General features: G+C 32.6%; 1 protein-coding gene across 1 annotated transcript in view; it reads left to right on the top strand.

Moving 5' to 3' along the window:
* The window catches only part of LOC143248184 (cartilage oligomeric matrix protein-like), a 56,427-nt gene extending 35,047 nt beyond the window's left edge, over positions 1-21,380 (top strand). The window contains exons 20-25 of the mRNA XM_076496617.1: positions 5,078-5,126; positions 7,974-8,061; positions 9,602-9,785; positions 11,488-11,585; positions 18,295-18,434; positions 19,816-21,380. Coding sequence (XP_076352732.1) covers positions 5,078-5,126; positions 7,974-8,061; positions 9,602-9,785; positions 11,488-11,585; positions 18,295-18,434; positions 19,816-20,150 — 894 coding nt within the window. The 3' untranslated portion in view covers positions 20,151-21,380. The remainder of the gene's footprint in view (positions 1-5,077; positions 5,127-7,973; positions 8,062-9,601; positions 9,786-11,487; positions 11,586-18,294; positions 18,435-19,815) is intronic.
* The last annotated feature ends 3 nt before the right edge of the window (positions 21,381-21,383 follow it).

Raw genomic sequence — 21,383 nt, 5'->3', positions numbered from 1 at the left:
CACAAGGTTTAAGGTTGTTTCTGTTTGATGTGTTTGGAAGTGTTATATAGCTGTATTTAGTAGTGGAGCACAAGGTTTAAGGTTGTTTCTGTTTGATGTGTTTGGAAGTGTTATATAGCTGTATTTAGTTGTGGAGCACAAGGTTTAAGGTTGTTTCTGTTTGATGTGTTTGGAAGTGTTATATAGCTGTATTTAGTAGTGGAGCACCAAGGTTTAAGGTTGTTTCTGTTTGATGTGTTTGGAAGTGTTATATAGCTGTATTTAGTAGTGGAGCACAAGGTTTAAGGTTGTTTCTGTTTGATGTGTTTGGAAGTGTTATATAGCTGTATTTAGTAGTGGAGCACAAGGTTTAAGGTTGTTTCTGTTTGATGTGTTTGGAAGTGTTATATAGCTGTATTTAGTAGTGGAGCACAAGGTTTAAGGTTGTTTCTGTTTGATGTGTTTGGAAGTGTTATATAGCTGTATTTAGTTGTGGAGCACAAGGTTTAAGGTTGTTTCTGTTTGATGTGTTTGGAAGTGTTATATAGCTGTATTTAGTAGTGGAGCACAAGGTATAAGGTTGTTTCTGTTTGATGTGTTTGGAAGTGTTATATAGCTGTATTTAGTAGTGGAGCACAAGGTTTAAGGTTGTTTCTGTTTGATGTGTTTGGAAGTGTTATATAGCTGTATTTAGTAGTGGAGCACAAGGTTTAAGGTTGTTTCTGTTTGATGTGTTTGGAAGTGTTATATAGCTGTATTTAGTAGTGGAGCACAAGGTTTAAGGTTGTTTCTGTTTGATGTGTTTGGAAGTGTTATATAGCTGTATTTAGTAGTGGAGCACAAGGTTTAAGGTTGTTTCTGTTTGATGTGTTTGGAAGTGTTATATAGCTGTATTTAGTAGTGGAGCACAAGGTTTAAGGTTGTTTCTGTTTGATGTGTTTGGAAGTGTTATATAGCTGTATTTAGTTGTGGAGCACAAGGTTTAAGGTTGTTTCTGTTTGATGTGTTTGGAAGTGTTATATAGCTGTATTTAGTAGTGGAGCACAAGGTTTAAGGTTGTTTCTGTTTGATGTGTTTGGAAGTGTTATATAGCTGTATTTAGTAGTGGAGCACAAGGTTTAAGGTTGTTCTGTTTGATGTGTTTGGAAGTGTTATATAGCTGTATTTAGTAGTGGAGCACAAGGTTTAAGGTTGTTTCTGTTTGATGTGTTTGGAAGTGTTATATAGCTGTATTTAGTAGTGGAGCACAAGGTTTAAGGTTGTTTCTGTTTGATGTGTTTGGAAGTGTTATATAGCTGTATTTAGTAGTGGAGCACAAGGTTTAAGGTTGTTTCTGTTTGATGTGTTTGGAAGTGTTATATAGCTGTATTTAGTAGTGGAGCACAAGGTTTAAGGTTGTTTCTGTTTGATGTGTTTGGAAGTGTTATATAGCTGTATTTAGTAGTGGAGCACAAGGTTTAAGGTTGTTTCTGTTTGATGTGTTTGGAAGTGTTATATAGCTGTATTTAGTAGTGGAGCACAAGGTTTAAGGTTGTTTCTGTTTGATGTGTTTGGAAGTGTTATATAGCTGTATTTAGTTATATAGTGGAGCACAAGGTTTAAGGTTGTTTCTGTTTGATGTGTTTGGAAGTGTTATATAGCTGTATTTAGTAGTGGAGCACAAGGTTTAAGGTTGTTTCTGTTTGATGTGTTTGGAAGTGTTATATAGCTGTATTTAGTAGTGGAGCACAAGGTTTAAGGTTGTTTCTGTTTGATGTGTTTGGAAGTGTTATATAGCTGTATTTAGTTGTGGAGCACAAGGTTTAAGGTTGTTTCTGTTTGATGTGTTTGGAAGTGTTATATAGCTGTATTTAGTAGTGGAGCACAAGGTTTAAGGTTGTTTCTGTTTGATGTGTTTGGAAGTGTTATATAGCTGTATTTAGTAGTGGAGCACAAGGTTTAAGGTTGTTTCTGTTTGATGTGTTTGGAAGTGTTATATAGCTGTATTTAGTAGTGGAGCACAAGGTTTAAGGTTGTTTCTGTTTGATGTGTTTGGAAGTGTTATATAGCTGTATTTAGTGGTGGAGCACAAGGTTTAAGGTTGTTTCTGTTTGATGTGTTTGGAAGTGTTATATAGCTGTATTTAGTAGTGGAGCACAAGGTTTAAGGTTGTTTCTGTTTGATGTGTTTGGAAGTGTTATATAGCTGTATTTAGTTGTGTAGCACAAGGTTTAAGGTTGTTTCTGTTTGATGTGTTTGGAAGTGTTATATAGCTGTATTTAGTAGTGGAGCACAAGGTTTAAGGTTGTTTCTGTTTGATGTGTTTGGAAGTGTTATATAGCTGTATTTAGTAGTGGAGCACAAGGGTTTGCATACTGATCATTTTAACTTGAAACATACTACAGGGCTTTCGGGATATTGAATCGAAATGTGGCTTTGTCTGTGATTTTAATAATACGTCTGTTCCTTGTTGCTTTATCGTGGTAAGTTATTTTGAGTAATTTTATAGTTTCTGTGGCTTTTATTTCGTTATTATATGGTTTAATTTGTAAATGTTTTATTTCTTTCATTCTTTAACTTAGTTTTCCATGTAAAACTGTGAATTGGATTTTCTATGGTTACATATGACTTTCCATTTGAAACACCAGGTTTTAATTGGTTTAGGTGATACTGAAGGTACTTGGCTGCTTGTAACAGGTTTTGAGAAACAACACACTACAACGTTATCTGTAAACTGGAAGGTTTGTTTGTGAGAGTGTATTTCGTTGGTTAAGATTATTGACATGTTGGATATAGAGAAGAAAGGTGATGATTGTGTCTTGAGACAATTCGTCAGACGGACAGAATTATTCAATAGTTTATTTTTAATATACAGGTTATTTAGAGAAACGGAAATATATTGTAAATATAGTTTAAGGACTTTGGAAATCACAGGTTTATATCTCATTCCATCATGTCAAGTTGAAGGAGATTCTGTACAACAGTTAATATTCATGTTTTTAATATCTTCTCAGTGAACCTGATGATATAGTGAATTATTTATTTGTTCTTACCTAAGACAAGTTTGTATTCTTGAGAGTAAGTGCTTGGTTTCTAAAACAACTTAGTATTCTTTTGGTGGTAATTATTTTAAGTAATTTGCCCATTGTAATAATTATATTTATTAATCTATTGTTTCCAAGATTTTGTGGCGACGTATCTGGTTTTTCTATACGTTTCTGAGCATAACATCAACAGGATGTATGGTTGGTTTTTTTCCAAGCTGTTAATCGGAATATTATGGCTTCCATAATATTTGTTTTAATTTCTCGGATGATGTGTTATTGGGTAAGATTAGATCCAAAAGAAAGTGACATAATAGATTAGTACATATATTTAAAATTCAGAAAGTTTCATGTGGAAGCCCGAAATTAAGAAGGTACGGGGCCAGATGGACTGACTGCACGGATATAACTGAAAACTAACAAAATATGTAAATGATGGTCAAAATAAGGAGTTATTTTTTTCTCTCCTTTGTACTTTTATGGATATTTTTTTCCAGAAATTCTACAACTTTATAACCTTGTTATATGTTACAATAAAACATAAGACAAGACGATTGCATCAGTATGTTATTGAATTAAGCACAAAGCTACGCAATGTCTGTGCTTTGTCCACCACGGGTATCGAAATCCGGATTCTAGCGTTGTAAGTCCGGAGACATACCGCTGTGCCACTGGGTTGGCACATCAGCCAGAAAAAACAACAACATAGTTATATAAATCTAATTACGTTAATTGTAAATTATCCGGTAAAATGTAAAAATAAGTTTGCAACATGTTAAGACCCTTCTGAAAACGACTAACTTCATTTGATTTTCTCAATACACCCGTGAAGAATAATAATCATTTCTAAAGTTATATTTTATCAACTGTCAATTTTTCATCAGTTAGGATATAAAAAAAACTCTTGTGGATACGAACAATAAAAGTTCATGTTACTTGAAATTAAAGCATGCATTTTCTCTATATTTTTGATTTTATTAGAAATGTTTGGTTTTATTACAGGTAAAAACTGGTAAGATATATAAAACTTGTGCTAAGTTACCGATATATCGGTAGAATATTTTTTACAGTTTTCTAGATTTTTTGAAACGTAAGGAGACTGTTTCCTCATTTATTGCTTAATGTTGAATTTTAAAGACTCCCCAGTGAGGAAGAGCTATAAACCGGTTTTGATACCCATGGTGAGTAGAATAAAGTTAGCTCCTTGTGTGCTTAACTTGAAACAAATAAACACATTTTAGAGAATCAACCTCTGAACAGTAACAAGAGGCTGCGGTAATAATAATGTGTCCATATACACGCATGGTTACTATAATAATGTGTCCATATACACGCATGGTTACTATAATAATGTGTCCATATACACGCATGGTTACTATAATAATGTGTCCATATACACGCATGGTTACTATAATAATGTGTCCATATACACGCATGGTTACTATAATAATGTGTCCATGTACACGCATGGTTACTATAATAATGTGTCCATATACACGCATGGTTACTATAATAATGTGTCCATATACACGCATGGTTACTATAATAATGTGTCCATATAAACACATGGTTACTATAATAATGTGTCCATATACACGCATGGTTACTATAATAATGTGTCCATATACACTCATGGTTACTATAATAATGTGTCCATATACACGCATGGTTACTAGAACAAAATAGTTGTTAGCACATCATGTATACACTACATCCATAGGAACTAGTCAAGAATATTGCTAAACTAACTTTTGGTAATTTACAGGACTGTTAAAGTATACTAAGTATCTCAGTTTGTGTAGAAGAAGGTAATACCAGGCTATGATAAAGGCAACCAAACAGACATATGAAAACATCTTTTATAAAGAATGAATTGTAATATTTTATTTTGAATAGACTTGTGGTGTGATGAAAAGTTATATGTTATGTGAGGTAATTTACGTGTGTATGTACACATTGAACATCCTCTTGGTTGTCCTATCTGTATTGTATGTTACCGTATATTTAACTTCTTGTTGGTTGTCGTATCTGTATTGTGGATTACCACTGGATATAGTTTTATTTTTCTCCTGCAGGGGGCCGAGATCGTCCAGACTATGAATAGTGACCCTGGATTGGCAGTGGGTAAGATAAAATTATTTTCAGTTTTTGACACTAAGCTTGATGTATTGTAAAATGTCATGTATTGATGTTAAAACTTAAAAACAAACAAACTTTACAGCTACAGAATAAGTATATATATCACGCATTGATGTGGTGGGAGAGGGCGCTCATGTCAAAAACTACCAAGTGTTGCAGCATTAACCCACCCATTCCTACCTTATTTCCTTACATTTTGTGCTCCCATTCCTATATTAAGTGAATTAATGTGTAAGGTTTGTTTCACATATTCAGTATTACTGTTTCTAACCACATCTGTATTCTTACAGTTATGTACATTTCACCAGGACAAAGACTTTTCAAGATAATCAACATAAGAAATTCTCTCATATCATTTCCTGGAAAGGTATAATTTAAATATCACACTGTTTCAAGTACAACCTTCGATGTCAGTAGGTGACACTTGGTTTGATAACAATACAAAGATAAATTATACAACTTATTGTTCTTGTTTTCATTCCAGAACACTCGAGCAGAGGCAATTGACTGCTACGACGTAATTTGTTTGTTTAACACGGAACACTCGTGCCACAAGTACAGAATTGAAAATTTGCTTTCAAAAATTATATCATAGTTACAACCTAGATGAAGGGAACTTAATAGTCCACAGTTTTGTATTTAGCTGCGCGAAAAGCAATCGTGCATCGATGCATGCTATGAGGGCGGGTTAATATATGTCACAAAGCGTAATACTAAAATATGGCTTTTAATAGTGTATGTTATCTCACTAGAAGTGTTGTAAAATAGTTATTGTTTTTACTTGTTATATTCAAGTTATAAGAAGAATTAGCAAAAACGCCAAGATTTGCATTTAGATTTGTAAGTGAAGACAGAAGAGATCTGTGTCTTGCCAACAACGATTATCAGTCAGCCATATCGACAAACTTGTGGCTTTATGAATTTTTCTGTTTTATTCTCAAGTGTTTTGGTTACTTTGCTCTTGCATTGTTTCCATCTTAACAGTGTGTGTAAAGTGATTACAAAATGTTATTTAGATGCTATTTGCAGGGTGTTTGAGATTTTAATTTGCACTGTACATGCAATCCACTTCTAGTATAAGTGTTACCGTATGTATGATAAACTTCTTGAAGTAATAACAAGGCTTACTAACAGTATTTTATAAAATGAATCGTATAGGAATGTGACGTATTCCGTTAGGTTTAGAGTGCTTGAACTTCAATGTTTCAGTTTTCACGCCGTACCCTAACAAGCTTAAAGTTTGAACAGCCAAACATCGTGAGTAATTTTTCTTCATTAGTTTACAAATAAAACCCGAACCGTATAAAAGCATGAGTTGTCTAGGGTAAAAATCTTTGTACAATGTGTGTATGGACATTAACAATACCGTTTTGGTTTATCATGGAATCCTGTGACACTACGTAATCAAACTGTTAAACTGTAATAAGCGGCACTTTACACATATGAGAACAAAATAACGTGGGATTTATGTTTTGTTATTTGATGTTAAAATAATTAATTAATAAAAAGACAGTAAAAATGGTTATAATGAAGAAGCTGGGGTACTCGTCCTTTATCCGATATGGAACTGAAAAAAACATGTGATAGATGCTATGATAAATAATACAAAAAACGTTAACTTTCACACAATTTATTTTCAACATGTTATTACAGTATTCGTTATTAGCTCATCAAAAGGTTTGTATAAGGATTCCATCTATTTGGCAAATATCTCCTATTGCCTCAACAGAAGCACACCCTCAAACTATCACACTGCTTTTCCCATGTTTTGTGGTAGGTGCTGTGGATTGAGGTGTATTTCACCTTTCTTTCGCCGGAAGTACAACCTACGCTTTGAACAAAATATTTCAAATTTGGACTCATTCTTTCATAATACTCTTTTTCAATCACGAATAGTTAATTTTTTTTGGAGATCAAAATAAACGTTTTAATTGTTACATGACCAAATATTCCACTCTCATCGAATACTGTAGATGTGGACACTTTTCTGTCATTTGGTACATGGATGTTTATCTTATGCTTGAGATCAGTGGCAGGCTTCCTCTGTCCCTAAGGCTACATAAACAAAAATGCTTAACATCAGTATCATTGAATTTAGGTGTTCTGCTTCTTCCTTTACTATTTTCAAATTCAGTCTCAGTATCTAAGGTATAAATAACAGGGTAGAGCAATTTATCGGAAAGTCTAATCAGTATGACGTAAAACTTTTATGGGAACTCTCTACCATACTGACAATTCTATACGCGTTTTTGACCGTGACATGACAACTATTGTAAACATACAATGTTGAACACTGTCCTATCAAGGTTTATTGGTGGAATGATACTATACTGATTTATCCTGGCATAGTATCATATGATAGTTCCTTGCTAGCTTTTTTTTGTATAGTTGAGACACTGCACGAGGTACCACAACAGTTATTCCAGGTCCTATTTTTGATCACTATGTTCATTTACACAGAATCTTTATGGTATACCCTTGGTACAAATGTAGGAACTCTAAAGAATGGTAAGTCTCTCAACCTGTCTGATTCAATTGTCAATATGGATCAGAGAAGCATTACGAGAGTGTTGAAATATATATTATTCTATCCTAATACTTTTGCACAGTATTGTACGTCATAGATAATAAATACTAAATAAGAGCATTAATGGGGGGTTTGAGTAGGTTGTGAGACCCCCTTTAAAACAATATTTTTTACACACTACCTTCTCAGTTGTTTTGGGTGAGGTTGGTTCAGTGATTAAGACAAATAACAAATAGACTGAGACACAGATTTTTGTGCATTATATACGGATCACTAGTTTACTGATATTATAATGAAATTTTCAGGATTTCAGGCTTTTGGAGGAGTGGATTTTGAGGGAACTTTCTTTGTGGATACTGAAATTGATAATGATTATGTTGGTTTTATTTTCAGGTAAGGAATTTACTGAACGTTGATAAAAACGCACAAAAACGGTTAATGCTTCTTGGAATAAATATATTCTCAGACTGTGTTATTTAGCTACAAATATTACGTGTTTTTTATACAGGTGGTTAAATTTTTCGTGGAGTGTGAGGAACAAACCTCCCTCAAGAAACGTAAAGAATTTAAAGTTCTGTGATTAATGACATCATTGTCCAGTCAATTCGTTCTCACTTCTTATATTATTAATATTTTTAAATTTATTATCTGATAATTGAATATTTTAATTATGTTTAACGGTTCGTAAGTTTGATTATTTTTTTTTTTGAACCAGTCAGTTCTTTCCAGTTCTTGGTTAAATTACGTAAAGAAAATCTTAGGTTATAACATGATATAAAATATTGTTTAGGGATAACAATGGACCTATTGCTCCAGCTATGCGGTTCAGTGTTCTTAACTAAACAAAATATATTAAATAAAAACAACCTTTAAAACCAGCTCTTATCTTTCGTATAATTATCATGATTTCTCCACAAATTCGGTAAATTTATTGCTTCAGTAACATCCGAAGGCAAACTGTCCCAAAGGTCAGCCACCCTGTTAAATAAATGAACTGTCTCAGCTGAGCATGACCTCTACCTAGACAAACTTTATATCTGGGTTGTATCATTCTCACCACTAAGTATGAATAAAAATGATGCAGCAACATGATTAATCTTAAACACTTCAATCATATTCCTTCTAACTCTTCTCTTTTAAAAAGAAAATAACAAGTCAGATTTCAGCCTCTCTTTGCATGACAACCATTCCATCCCAGGTGACCTTCTTCTGAACCTTTTCCAACAATCAAGTGCCCTTCCTAACATAAGAAGCCTAAGACTGAATAGGTCATTCAAAATGTGAACTAACCAGTGACCTATACAATTACATTTTAATTCCCTTAGATTTGTATTAAAAATATCTGAAGATGAAACAAAAAAAATCTTATTTACTCTATCAATGGCAACAGTACACTGCTTAGATGGTCTAAGGGATGATTAACCACTGTACCAAGATCCCTTTTTTATAACAGAGTTAAGGTTATTCTCGTCCAAGTTATAGTTATAATTACAATTATTATGATCCACTCGTATTAACTTGCATTTATTATAAATACCTCCTGTCTGATGTTTATCAGTCTAACTCACTAAATGATCTAAATCCTCTTGTAAAGGGACAACATCCTCCTCACAATCAGCAACATGGAAGACCTTAATATCATCAACTAATTTAGGTAATTTTATGACCATTTGTCTTATGTGTTATTGATATTAGTCAAAAAGAGCAAAGGTCCTAAGACTGAGTCTTCAGGTAGCCTATTTGTGACATTAATCCAGTTTTACTGAACTCCATTTATAACAACTTTCTGATTTTGTTTTTCCATCCAGCCACTCTTATCTCCAGTTAGCTATTTTATAGGACCTAGCGTACAGTTTTTTTTTCATTATTTGGAAGGATATTTCATTACAAGCTCTACCAAAATTTCAAAATATGAACATTTTATTTGAATTAGTTACCAAGACAACGCTCGTTTCTACACAGTAATGTGGAAGAAAGACCTGCAAACTTATTGGCAGCCCACACCTTTTCGAGCCGTTGCAGAACCCGGTATCCAATTAAAATTAGTGAAGTCTAGTACAGGACCAGGTGAGATGATGCGAAACTCCTTATGGCACACTGGTGACACAAGAAATGAGGTAATCTTACACTAGTGAAGTTGTTATATAACTTCTGGAATACTGAGTAGTGGTAGCAGAATTATAAGTACACTTAAATTTTAAATTTATTTTTCTTACGTTTAAAGGTACGTTAGAATTGTTTTCATGCTAGGATTATCACTCCTTGGAATTATTATAAAACAATTATTACAAATTAGCTTCTAGTCATAACTTCGTTTAATTATCATAAGTTATTGTGTGAACGCCTTTGCTGACGAAGCGTAATTATAATGAATTATTTTTGTCATATAGGCTTAGTGTTTTGTCTCATTACATTTCTTCAGTTCCTTACGGTTCTTCAGATAAGGAGGCTGTCTAATGGTATTTTAATCACTCCATATCCATCATATTCATTGTTGACGATGCATTTCGCTCAATACTAGAACTCATCTGGCCAGTTTAGTTACAACAAACATAGTACTGGTCAAACCATTTGTAAAAGCCAATTGTTAGAGTAATAACAACAACAAAAGAAAACAATATTATTGCGTATTATTAGTTGTAAATAAATAGTAAAACTATACGCTTGTTAAAGATGCTAACAACACAATAACTGAATAACAATTTAAACGTTACTTGTATTTAATTCAGGTTGCTAGGTAAGATTTGCATCTAGGGTTTTATTTAATTTAACTTTTCAAATGATCAATACATCAGTCAGAGGAGTTTCAGGCTGTACCAATAACTAAATTCCTCAAAGATTAATAGTTTTACATAACAAATAAATCTGTTAACGAAAATATGATAACAACAAAAACTGCCTCTTCTCTCCAAAACCAAGTTTTTAAAAATTCAGTGAGGAACATATCTATATCTTTGTGTATTTTCATATGATCAGTAAGTACCATACATACAACTCACTATTTAGACAAAATCAGGCGCAGACAGTGTTATAGAACAAGATGAAGTGTGTAGTTTATTATTTATTTGAAGAATGACAACTGATATTCGAACCTGAGATTTTTACTACCCGAACAAACACTTTACCCAACTAAGATACCACGTGTTGATCATCCCTTCATCCTCTTTGTGTACAAACACTCTACCCAACTAAGATACCACGTGTTGAACATCCCTTCATCCTCTTTGTGTACAAACACTTTACCCAACTAAGATACCACATGTTGAACATCCCATCATCCTCTTTGTGTACAAACAGTTTACCCAACTAAGATACCACGTGTTGAACATCCCTTCATCCTCTTTGTGTTTCCCAACTAAGACACCACGTGTTGAACATCCCCTCATCCTCTTTGTGTTTATTTCTTCAGTTTTTTTTCTTTGAATGAACTTTTCAGGACCATTAAAGTAATCCTCTGGACTTACAATGTCCAGAATCTATTTACACAAATTTTGAAAACAAAACTCTGATTTATTTAAAGTTTCTTTTACTCACGCAGATGATTACGTTTTTGTAACTTGTTTGAATCTTATACCAAACATTTAAGTAAGATGTGTAATTATGACAACCAAGAAATGACAAAGGAATTTAACAAGATGGAAAATAAGTTATAAGGAAGGTAACAAGTAAAGATGTAAAAATAAGGTTTAAGGAAGATAACAAGTAAAGATGTAAAAATAAGGTACAAGGAAGGTAACAAGTAAAGATGTAAAAAAAACATATATTAATGTTCACTTGAAATTCGAGAAGTACAATGAATAATGTATTTTTATATTTCAGGTTCGTCTACTCTGGAAAGACCCTAGAAATGTTGGCTGGAGGGAAAAAACGGCTTATAGATGGCTATTGCTTCACAGACCCAAAATTGGATTAATCAGGTTAGATTACAATTCTAATTTTATACATTCTGATCTGCTGTAGAAGGCTATTGCTCACTCTATTGAAACTGATTTCCATAGTACCACGTATCCTGTTGAAACAATTGGTGGCTATTGGTCTATTGACTGGAGCTTAGAGTATTCGGACCGGCATAGCTAGGTGGATTAAAGCGTTCGACTCGTAACCTTAGGGTCGCGGGTTCTAATCCCTGTCGCACCAAAGATATTCGCCCTTTAAGTTGTGGGGGTGTTTTATTGTGACGGTCAATCCAACTATTCGTTGGTAAAAGAATAGCCCAAGAGTTGATGGAGTTATGACTATATGCCTTCCCTCTAGTCTTACACTGTTGAATTATTGATGGCTAGCGCAGATATCCCTTGAGTAGCTTTGCGCAAAATTCAAAAACAAACAAACAAACAATTCAGAGTATTTAGAAGTTGGGTCCTATACAACATATTAATGTTGATTATTTATTCTGTTGAAACAATATACAGGTATTGGTCTATTCACTGGGGCTCAGATTATTTAGAAGTTGGGTCCTATACAACATATTAATGTTGATTAGTTATTCTGTTGAAATAATATATAGGTATTGGTCTATTCACTGGGGCTCAGATTTTTATATGCAAAAACGGCTCATTTGGGTTGAGAAAATATTTTACGTAGGAGAGCGAACAACGTTTTGACCTTCCTAGGTCATCGTCAGGTTCACAAAGAAAGAGGTAACTGACCGGAAGCTGACCACATGTTTGAAAGCGGTTGTGTAACTGAGTGTCGGAATGTAGAGGGCGGTATTAGATATTTGAATATATAATTTTATTTATTTTATTATATTAATATAGGTATAAAGGTGTTCCTTTATATTGGTTTATTTTGGGTTAAGTTGTTGTATAAGTAAGGCTTCTTTAATTTTGCGTTTGTTTATGTTTGTTTCTTTATTTAGTATTTGAGTGTTTTCTTTGGTTATGTTGTGTTTATTTGACTTGCAGTGTTCGAAAACGTGTGAAGGTGACTTTTTATGTTCTTTAAATCTGGTTTCCATTTTTCTACTTGTTTCATTATTGGTCGTAATGGACAATCTGGTTTATGAATCGTTTAATTACAATCTTGGTAAATACATAGCATGGGCATTCTCCAAATATGTAACATCAGCCAGCTCATTCATCAAAGACTCTTTTAATTTCAAGTCTAATCTAAATCAACTTAATCATAAAGCCTTAATGGCCAGTTTCGATGTTATATCCCTCTTTACAGAAGTTCCAACCACTGAAGCCTGCAAGATAGCCTTAGAACTCTATATCCGAGACCCTAACTATATACAAACAAATGGCCTAAGCATGGGCAACCCAGTATCACCAGTTCTAGCCAATATTTTTTATGACACAAGTTGAAACACAAGCAATTAACACATCATTACATCCACCACTATACTGGTACAGATATGTAGATGACACGGTTGCGGGATTCAAATCTACAGAACAGATACTTAATTTTTTCAATCACATTAACTCTATACATCCCAACATTAACTTCACATGTGAACATGGAGAAAACAATCAAATATCATTTCTTAACCTCAAAATTACAAGAACCGACACACAATTCAAAACAGAAGTCCACCGAAAAATCACCCATACTGGACTATACATTCCTTGGGACTCAGCACATGAAACAAAACAAAAACTCAACATACTAAGAAACCAAATAAACACAGCCATAAAACTATGCTAACCAGATAAAATTAACGATGAATTAGACAAAATAAAACAATACTTCATCAACATCAATAAGTTTCCTCCACAAACCGTAGAAAATCTTATACGCACACACCTAGACAGAAAGCAAAATAAACCAACTAAAGTAAATATATCTCACGAATCAAAAAATCACGAAACCATATACTGCTGTATACCATATATTCCTGACATCAGCAAACAAATAACCAACATTTGGCAAAAACTAGTAACAAAATATGACATTCCAATTAATACCAAATTTATTCAAAACCAGACACAAAACTAAGGTCTATACTATGTAAATACTACACTGTCAAACACCACACCAACATTATTTACAAAATACAATGTGATAACTGCCACGACTTCTATATTGGGAGAAACAAGTAGAAAAATGGAAACCAGATTCAAAGAACATAAAAAGTCAGCTTCACACGTTTTCGAACACTGCAAGTCAAATAAACATAACATAACCATAGAAAACACTCAAATACTAAATAAAGAAACAAACATAAACAAACGTAAAATTAAAGAAGCCTTACTTATACAACAACTTAAACCCCAAAATAAACCAGTATAAAGGAACGCCTTTATACCTATATTAATATAATAAAATAAATAAAATTATATATTCAAATATCTAATACCGCCCTCTACATTCCGACACTCAGTTACACAACCGCTTTCAAACATGTGGTCAGCTTCCGGTCAGTTACCTCTTTCTTTGTGAACCTGACGATGACCGAAGAAGGTCGAAACGTTGTTCGCTCTTCTACGTAAAATATTTTCTCAACCCAAACGAGCCGTTTTTGCATATAAATTTCTCAACAAGTTGGTTTCTCGACATCACTGGGGCTCAAATTATTTAAAAGTTGGGTCCTATATAACATATTAATGTTGATTATTTATTCTGTTGAAACAATATACAGGTATTGATCTATTCACTGGGGCTCAGATTATTTAGACGTTTTGTCTTTAATACTGTTAATTATTTCACATACTTTGGGTTGCTTACTCTATCAAACTATCATTCTGAATAGTCAAAATTAGCCAACAATAAAATAATGAAGTTTTTATGTTTTAGCTTAGACCAGCTAGTTTAGTTATCTTTTAATACTCATCATAACCAAGTCATGTATTTCGTATGTGTTAAACGTTAATTAAGACCCTATAGGTAACGTAGACTAAAGAACCAGGCCAGAGACGCCAAAGTTCAGACGTAGCAACTCCTAGTGTAGAAATGCTTAACTAAATAATAATATCGACTCTAATAGTTTTATAAAATGTCTGTAGTTGAAAGTGCGGTTCATACTCAGAAACATATCAAAGCTCAAACCTTGGACTTTACCATTCGCAGCCCGGCAAGTTGACTACAAAGTACTCCTAACCTGACCAAATTAAAATTATTTGTTTAATTTCGTAATCGGTTTTCGTAATCGGCATTTATAGCTGAAAATATGGTATTTGTTTATATTAATAGAACCACGAAAATGCAGGTATTCTGGTGTGAAAACTGCATTCTGCCGAGCTGAATTAATAAGGTAACAGTTTGAAATATACGTTACTGGTTCTTGCTTTTGTACTTTACTTAAGCACTAATGAGGCATCTAGTATTGCATACAAAGCTTACGTCTCTTACTATCTCATGCAGTTTAATGGTGTATAGAAGGTTACTATTTTAAAAATAATATCCTTATTGAACTTTAAATAGAATGAATCTTTAATTGTGTCACTAATGTTAAAATGCAACAAATAGTTGATTATTGGTTTATGAAAACAAACGAAATGAGACTGAAGGTAAAACACGAATGAACTGTCGAATAAAACTTTATATGTGATGTTACATAAACGGTGAGTTCTTAATAACTTATTTTATAAATAAACTGTGTGAAAGTTAAGATATTCTTTTTATTTATCATAGCATCTGTTCAATAATTATTCAGTTCATAACTCGAATGAAGAATGGGTGCCTCAGTTTGTTTTATACGTAATGCTAAACGCTAAAATCCAGTGTTCGATTCCTTATTTTGGACAGAGCGAAAATAGCACAATTTGTACCTCTGTGCTTTGACAACAACGAAATAATTTCGATATGATAATTAGAAATGTTGTGTGACTCTGATACTGAAAACAAGAGAGAAATTTAAGAACCCAATTCACGGAAAACAAAATAAGATATTCAGTTAGATTAAAAGTTTGACGTAAAGGGATGTATTGTCTAAGCTGTGTTAAGGTAATAATGAAGAACACTAAAAAACACAAAATGACATATTTATATTTTTCTAGGGCTTCTCTCTTATACCAACCTCTGTATGAATAAAATAAACTTCTGATTCATACAATATGAAAGTAATAAACAAAATTAATCCAATAGTTTGAAGTTTCACCTAATCACTGAAAAACTGGTAAAATAAGAGAAACGTTTAGTTAATTAAAACTTAGTTTTGACAGTTCTTATAAAACTTAGTTTTGACAGTTCTTGTGAAGGAAGTTAAACTTTATTTGTTTTTTTAAAGTAAAAAAATTAAATTATCCAAATTACACTCTCGCTATCTGTAATTTTGATAGTAAATACGCTCCCCAATGGCAAAAAAGCATGTCTGCAGACTCATACTACTACAAACCGGGTTTCGATACCTTTTGTAGGGAAAGAACAGATGGACCATTCATTGTGTAGCTTTATGCTTCATTCCAAACATTACACGTGAATTCAATGAAGATTTATTAAAATTCATAATTAGAATTATTTACAGATAAAAGCTAAATCACTGACCCGACTTAAATATATTTTCTCTTTACAAGGCTTTTCCTTCACTTATATATGTGTAGGCGTAAGAAATACATAATTTCTATTTTTGTATATAAATTCAGTCTAACAGAAATGTTGTGATCTATAGAGTACCAAACCGAAACGATTTAGCCAATTCGCATATATCAAAGTCAAGAACTAGATAACGACTGTATTTCTATACGTAACATATCGAGCTTCACTCACAATTATTTATTTTTAATATTACTGAGATTTATAAACAATCTAATCTACATTCTACCCCGTGGTACAGCGGCATGTCTGCGAACTTACAACATTAGAAACATGTTGGAGGGAAGACCACACAGGTTGCCCTTCGAATACTTTATACTTAATTTCAAACAAACAAACTAATTTACATTTCAGAGTTAAACATATTGTTACATAAAACAACAGTACAATTTATATATATTCTACACTTGATACATTCCGGATTTAAACATATTGTTACATAAAACAACAGTACAATTTATATATATTCTACACTTGATACATTCCGGATTTAAACATATTGTTACATAAAACAACAGTACAATTTATATATATTCTACACTTGATACATTCCGGATTTAAACATATTGTTACATAAAACAACAGTACAATTTATATATATTCTACACTTGATACATTCCGGATTTAAACATATTGTTACATAAAACAACAGTACAATTTATATATATTCTACACTTGATAGATTTCAGAGTTAAACATATTGTTACATAAAACAACAGTACAATTTATATATATTCTACACTTGATACATTCCGGATTTAAACATATTGTTTCATAAAACAACAGTACAATTTATATATATTCTACACTTGATACATTCCGGATTTAAACATATTGTTACATAAAACAACAGTACAATTTATATATATTCTACACTTGATACATTCCAGAGTTAAACATATTGTTACATAAAACAACAGTACAATTTATATATATTCTACACTTGATACATTCCAGATTTAAACATATTGTTACATAAAACAACAGTACAATTTATATATATTCTACACTTGATACATACAGGATTTAAACATATTGTTACATAAAACAACAGTACAATTTATATATATTCTATACTTGATACATTCCAGAGTTAAACATATTGTTACATAAAACAACAGTACAATTTATATATATTATACACTTGATACATTCCAGAGTTAAACATATTGTTACATAAAACAACAGTACAATTTATATATATTCTACACTTGATACATTCCGGATTTAAACATATTGTTACATAAAACAACAGTACAATTTATATATATTCTACACTTGATACATTCCAGAGTTAAACATATTGTTACATAAAACAACAGTACAATTTATATATATTCTACTCTTGATACATTCCAGATTTAAACATATTGTTACATAAAACAACAGTACAATTTATATATATTCTACACTTGATACATACCGGATTTAAACATATTGTTACATAAAACAACAGTACAATTTATATATATTCTATACTTGATACATTCCAGAGTTAAACATATTGTTACATAAAACAACAGTACAATTTATATATATTCTACACTTGATTCATGCCGGATTTAAACATATTGTTACATAAACAACAGTACAATTTATATATATTCTACACTTGATTCATGCCGGATTTAAACATATTGTTACATAAACAACAGTACAATTTATATATATTCTATACTTGATACATTCCAGAGTTAAACATATTGTTACATAAAACAACAGTACAATTTATATATATTCTACACTTGATACATACCGGATTTAAACATATTGTTACATAAAACAACAGTACAATTTATATATATTCTATACTTGATACATTCCGGATTTAAACATATTGTTACATAAAAAACAGTACAATTTATATATATTCTACACTTGATACATTCCAGAGTTAAACATATTGTTACATAAAACAACAGTACAATTTATATATATTCTACACTTAATACATTCCAGATTTAAACATATTGTTACATAAAACAACAGTACAATTTATATATATTCTACACTTGAGTGTTTTTTGGGGAGTAATTCTGCTTTTGATAATAGTAATCAAAGTCGGTTAACGTCACAAACTATCCGAAATAGGAACTAATACATTAATCACAATATCTATAGTTTCAAACTAGTTACGTTTTTAATTTCCAGGTTACGTATTTTTGAAGGAGCGAGCATGGTAGCCGATTCAGGAAACGTATTTGACAATACTCTTAAAGGTGGACGTCTCGGAGTATTTTGTTTCTCGCAGGAAGCTCTTATTTGGTCGGATCTAGTTTACAGATGTAATGGTAAGTTATAGGATTTGTTTGATCACTGAGTTTCACGCAAAGCTAGTTGGAAGTAGCTGCCCATAGCGACCAGAACTTGTCATTATAAGAAAACTAAAACGTTGTTGAACGTGATTATTTGTTTGAAACTGTCGTCTAGCTTATTGTATGCTTTTTATAAATGTGATCGAAATGTGTTTTAAAACCTTAAATCTTTAGTGGGATTGCACGTGTAGATATTTTTTCAAACAAGTCTTTTTGTGTATTTTAATATATCTCTTGAAATACTTATATTAGATTTCACACCAAGGATGGTATGGTTTGGTTTGTTTTGAATTTCACCTGCTGTCTGCGCTAGCCGTTTTTAATATAGCAGTGAAAACAAGAGGGAAGGCAGCTAGTCACCACCACCCACCACCAACTCTTGGGCTACTCTTTTACTAACGAATTGTAGGATTGAGTTTAACATTATAACGCCCCCACGGATGAAAGGGCGAGCATATTTAGTGTGACGGGGATTCAAATCCGCGACCCTAAAATCACGAGTCGAGCCCTCTAACCACTTGGCCATGAAGCAACAAATCGGGATGTCCTGTGTAATTATAACTCACCAATAGCTAAAAGAGTAGACATGTGAGATGGTAGTACTGATAGATCTTGTTCGGAATCTCATATAATTAGCCTTCTATCAGACTTATGACATATCTTTTAGAAACATGCTGGAAATGGTTTTAAAACCTCATATCTTTAGTCTGACTGTGTATGTGAACACATTTTTGAAATACTTGTTTTACGTATATTAGTAAACTTCTGAAGATATTAGATTTCACACGAAGGGTGGTACAAGGAAATATGCTTAACGAATGGACAAGAAGCATTGGGGTGGGCGTTGCCTGCCAGAGACACACCCACACAATCATTTTCGCTCACACGTGTTGAAATAAAACGATTATTTCTTGAGGTTTAATTAAAAAACACAAAACTTTCAAACACCCAAATACTCAAAAGCGTCCACCATGGGGACCAGGCTAAAAAGAACAAAAATATTTAGTCGCGCATACTATAACAAAGTCAAGAAGGTGTGATTTGCACTTGAAATACATTTATAATCAAATAATTTAATTTTTATTCACCCCATCCTTAACTTAAATATCTTATAGTTACTCACTAAACCCACGGATGTTATAAATACGAGAATAATGATATAAATGTATCATTTTTAATGCGAATCTTGAAACTGCTAAAGTTTCCTGTAAATGTAACATAAAGCGTTTCGATTAGTAACAAAAACTGATGCGTTAATAAAATTGTATTTTCAGTTAATAAGAATATATTCCATTTAATGTGTTTTAATGCTCTAATTATACAACTTAACTACAGAATTCAATACGGACTGTTTCAGAGGCTGTGCCTTCTTCCGTATATTACGAATTACCTCCCCATTTGCAAGTCGAAGTAGAAATTGACACTACAAAACCATCAGAAATAATCCAAGTTGGACGTAGAATTGGTGACGTTCCGATCCACGTCGGAGAGGAACAAGGTCGTGACACACAAGATACTAGAAACGAAGATAGACGCCACGGTGAAGCTAGGACCGAAGACGAACAGAGACGTCGACTTGAAGAAAGAAGACGAGAAGAGCTCAGACGAGAAGAAGAACACAGACGTCGACTTGAAGAAAGAAGACGGGAACAATACAGGCGCTACCTGGAATCATCTAGAAACCAAGGGTAGCGAGCAACGTCACAGATAGAAAGCCGATTGAAAGGAAGAGAGAAATACTGTTTGTAGTAAAGAAATAATCCTTCGTTGTTTTTATTGAACAAACTAATGTAATAGTGTTTTATATTTGTAATTTGAATCCATTAGTAACTTACTTTACAAGAACTTACAATCTAACGAAACCTTTATAATTCCACAACTTCGATGCTTCGATGTAATTTAAAATCCTTTCGCCTCTGGTAGGTTAAAGTGCGCATGTCACGACGTTTTGGAGCGTTAGTTTCAAAATTTTAATAAATCACATTTCTACTACTTGTGTCACTGACACTGGCATTAAAACACAGTTTATAATTTAAGTTTTGATATTATATGTGTTTTAATTTAAAAGGAAACGTAAAGAAACAAATTGTTAAGTATCGATTCTTGTATGCCACATTACACAGCTGTCTTAATACTCAGTATGTATTTTATTACGCTCACCATACAACATACACAAGTAGTTAATGAATTAGAGACTCGAACGTGAGATATTGACAAGATAAATGTAGAATAAAAACTTCTCACCACTATGATTTGTCGATATGGCAACATTTTTCGCGAATCTACTAGTGTCTCCGCCCCTAGACCAATCTTTTAAAATATTTTATCTAGCACCATCTACTACTAATTAATTCTTGTTTATAACCAATAGAAAGAAGAGTTCTCGTCTGTGTAATTTTGACAGTTGTTTATAAGTAGCTTGAAGGATAAAGTAATCATTTTGCCCATATTATCCCGTAGAAGTGCGAAGAACAAGTCGTTTCTCTGAATACGAATGGGATATTTTTCAACCCACATATACTTTAATTAGAGACCCTACTAAATTACAGTGGTTTTGAGGATACTAATATAGTAATTTAATAATTTTTGGATTTTCAAAATGTTAATGTTTGACGCCTGCAAAAATTATCTCTACACCTTGCACTCGCAAGACTAAACGGAACCTACAGAGAGGCCCAGCACGTTCGACGCACGAGCGCAACATCTCGTGACACTGTTTCGTACTCGAAATCAATGTTTTTTAATGTATTTCTCATTTACTTTCTAGTTTTAAGAAATATAACTAAAATTTAAGCATGTATAAGTAAGTAGTAATATGAATATGTAACGTACAGTAGCTGAGTTGCCACTGTAAATTTCAGTATACTTGTATTATAGTTACGTTTGTATTTTGTAGGCCAATACATAATTATGTCTGCATAATTT

Source organism: Tachypleus tridentatus, chromosome 4 (assembly GCF_004210375.1).
Source record: "Tachypleus tridentatus isolate NWPU-2018 chromosome 4, ASM421037v1, whole genome shotgun sequence".
Lineage (NCBI taxonomy): Eukaryota > Metazoa > Arthropoda > Merostomata > Xiphosura > Limulidae > Tachypleus > Tachypleus tridentatus.
Note: the sequence above shows the minus strand (reverse complement) of the source record. Positions and strands in the feature narration are given on the sequence as shown.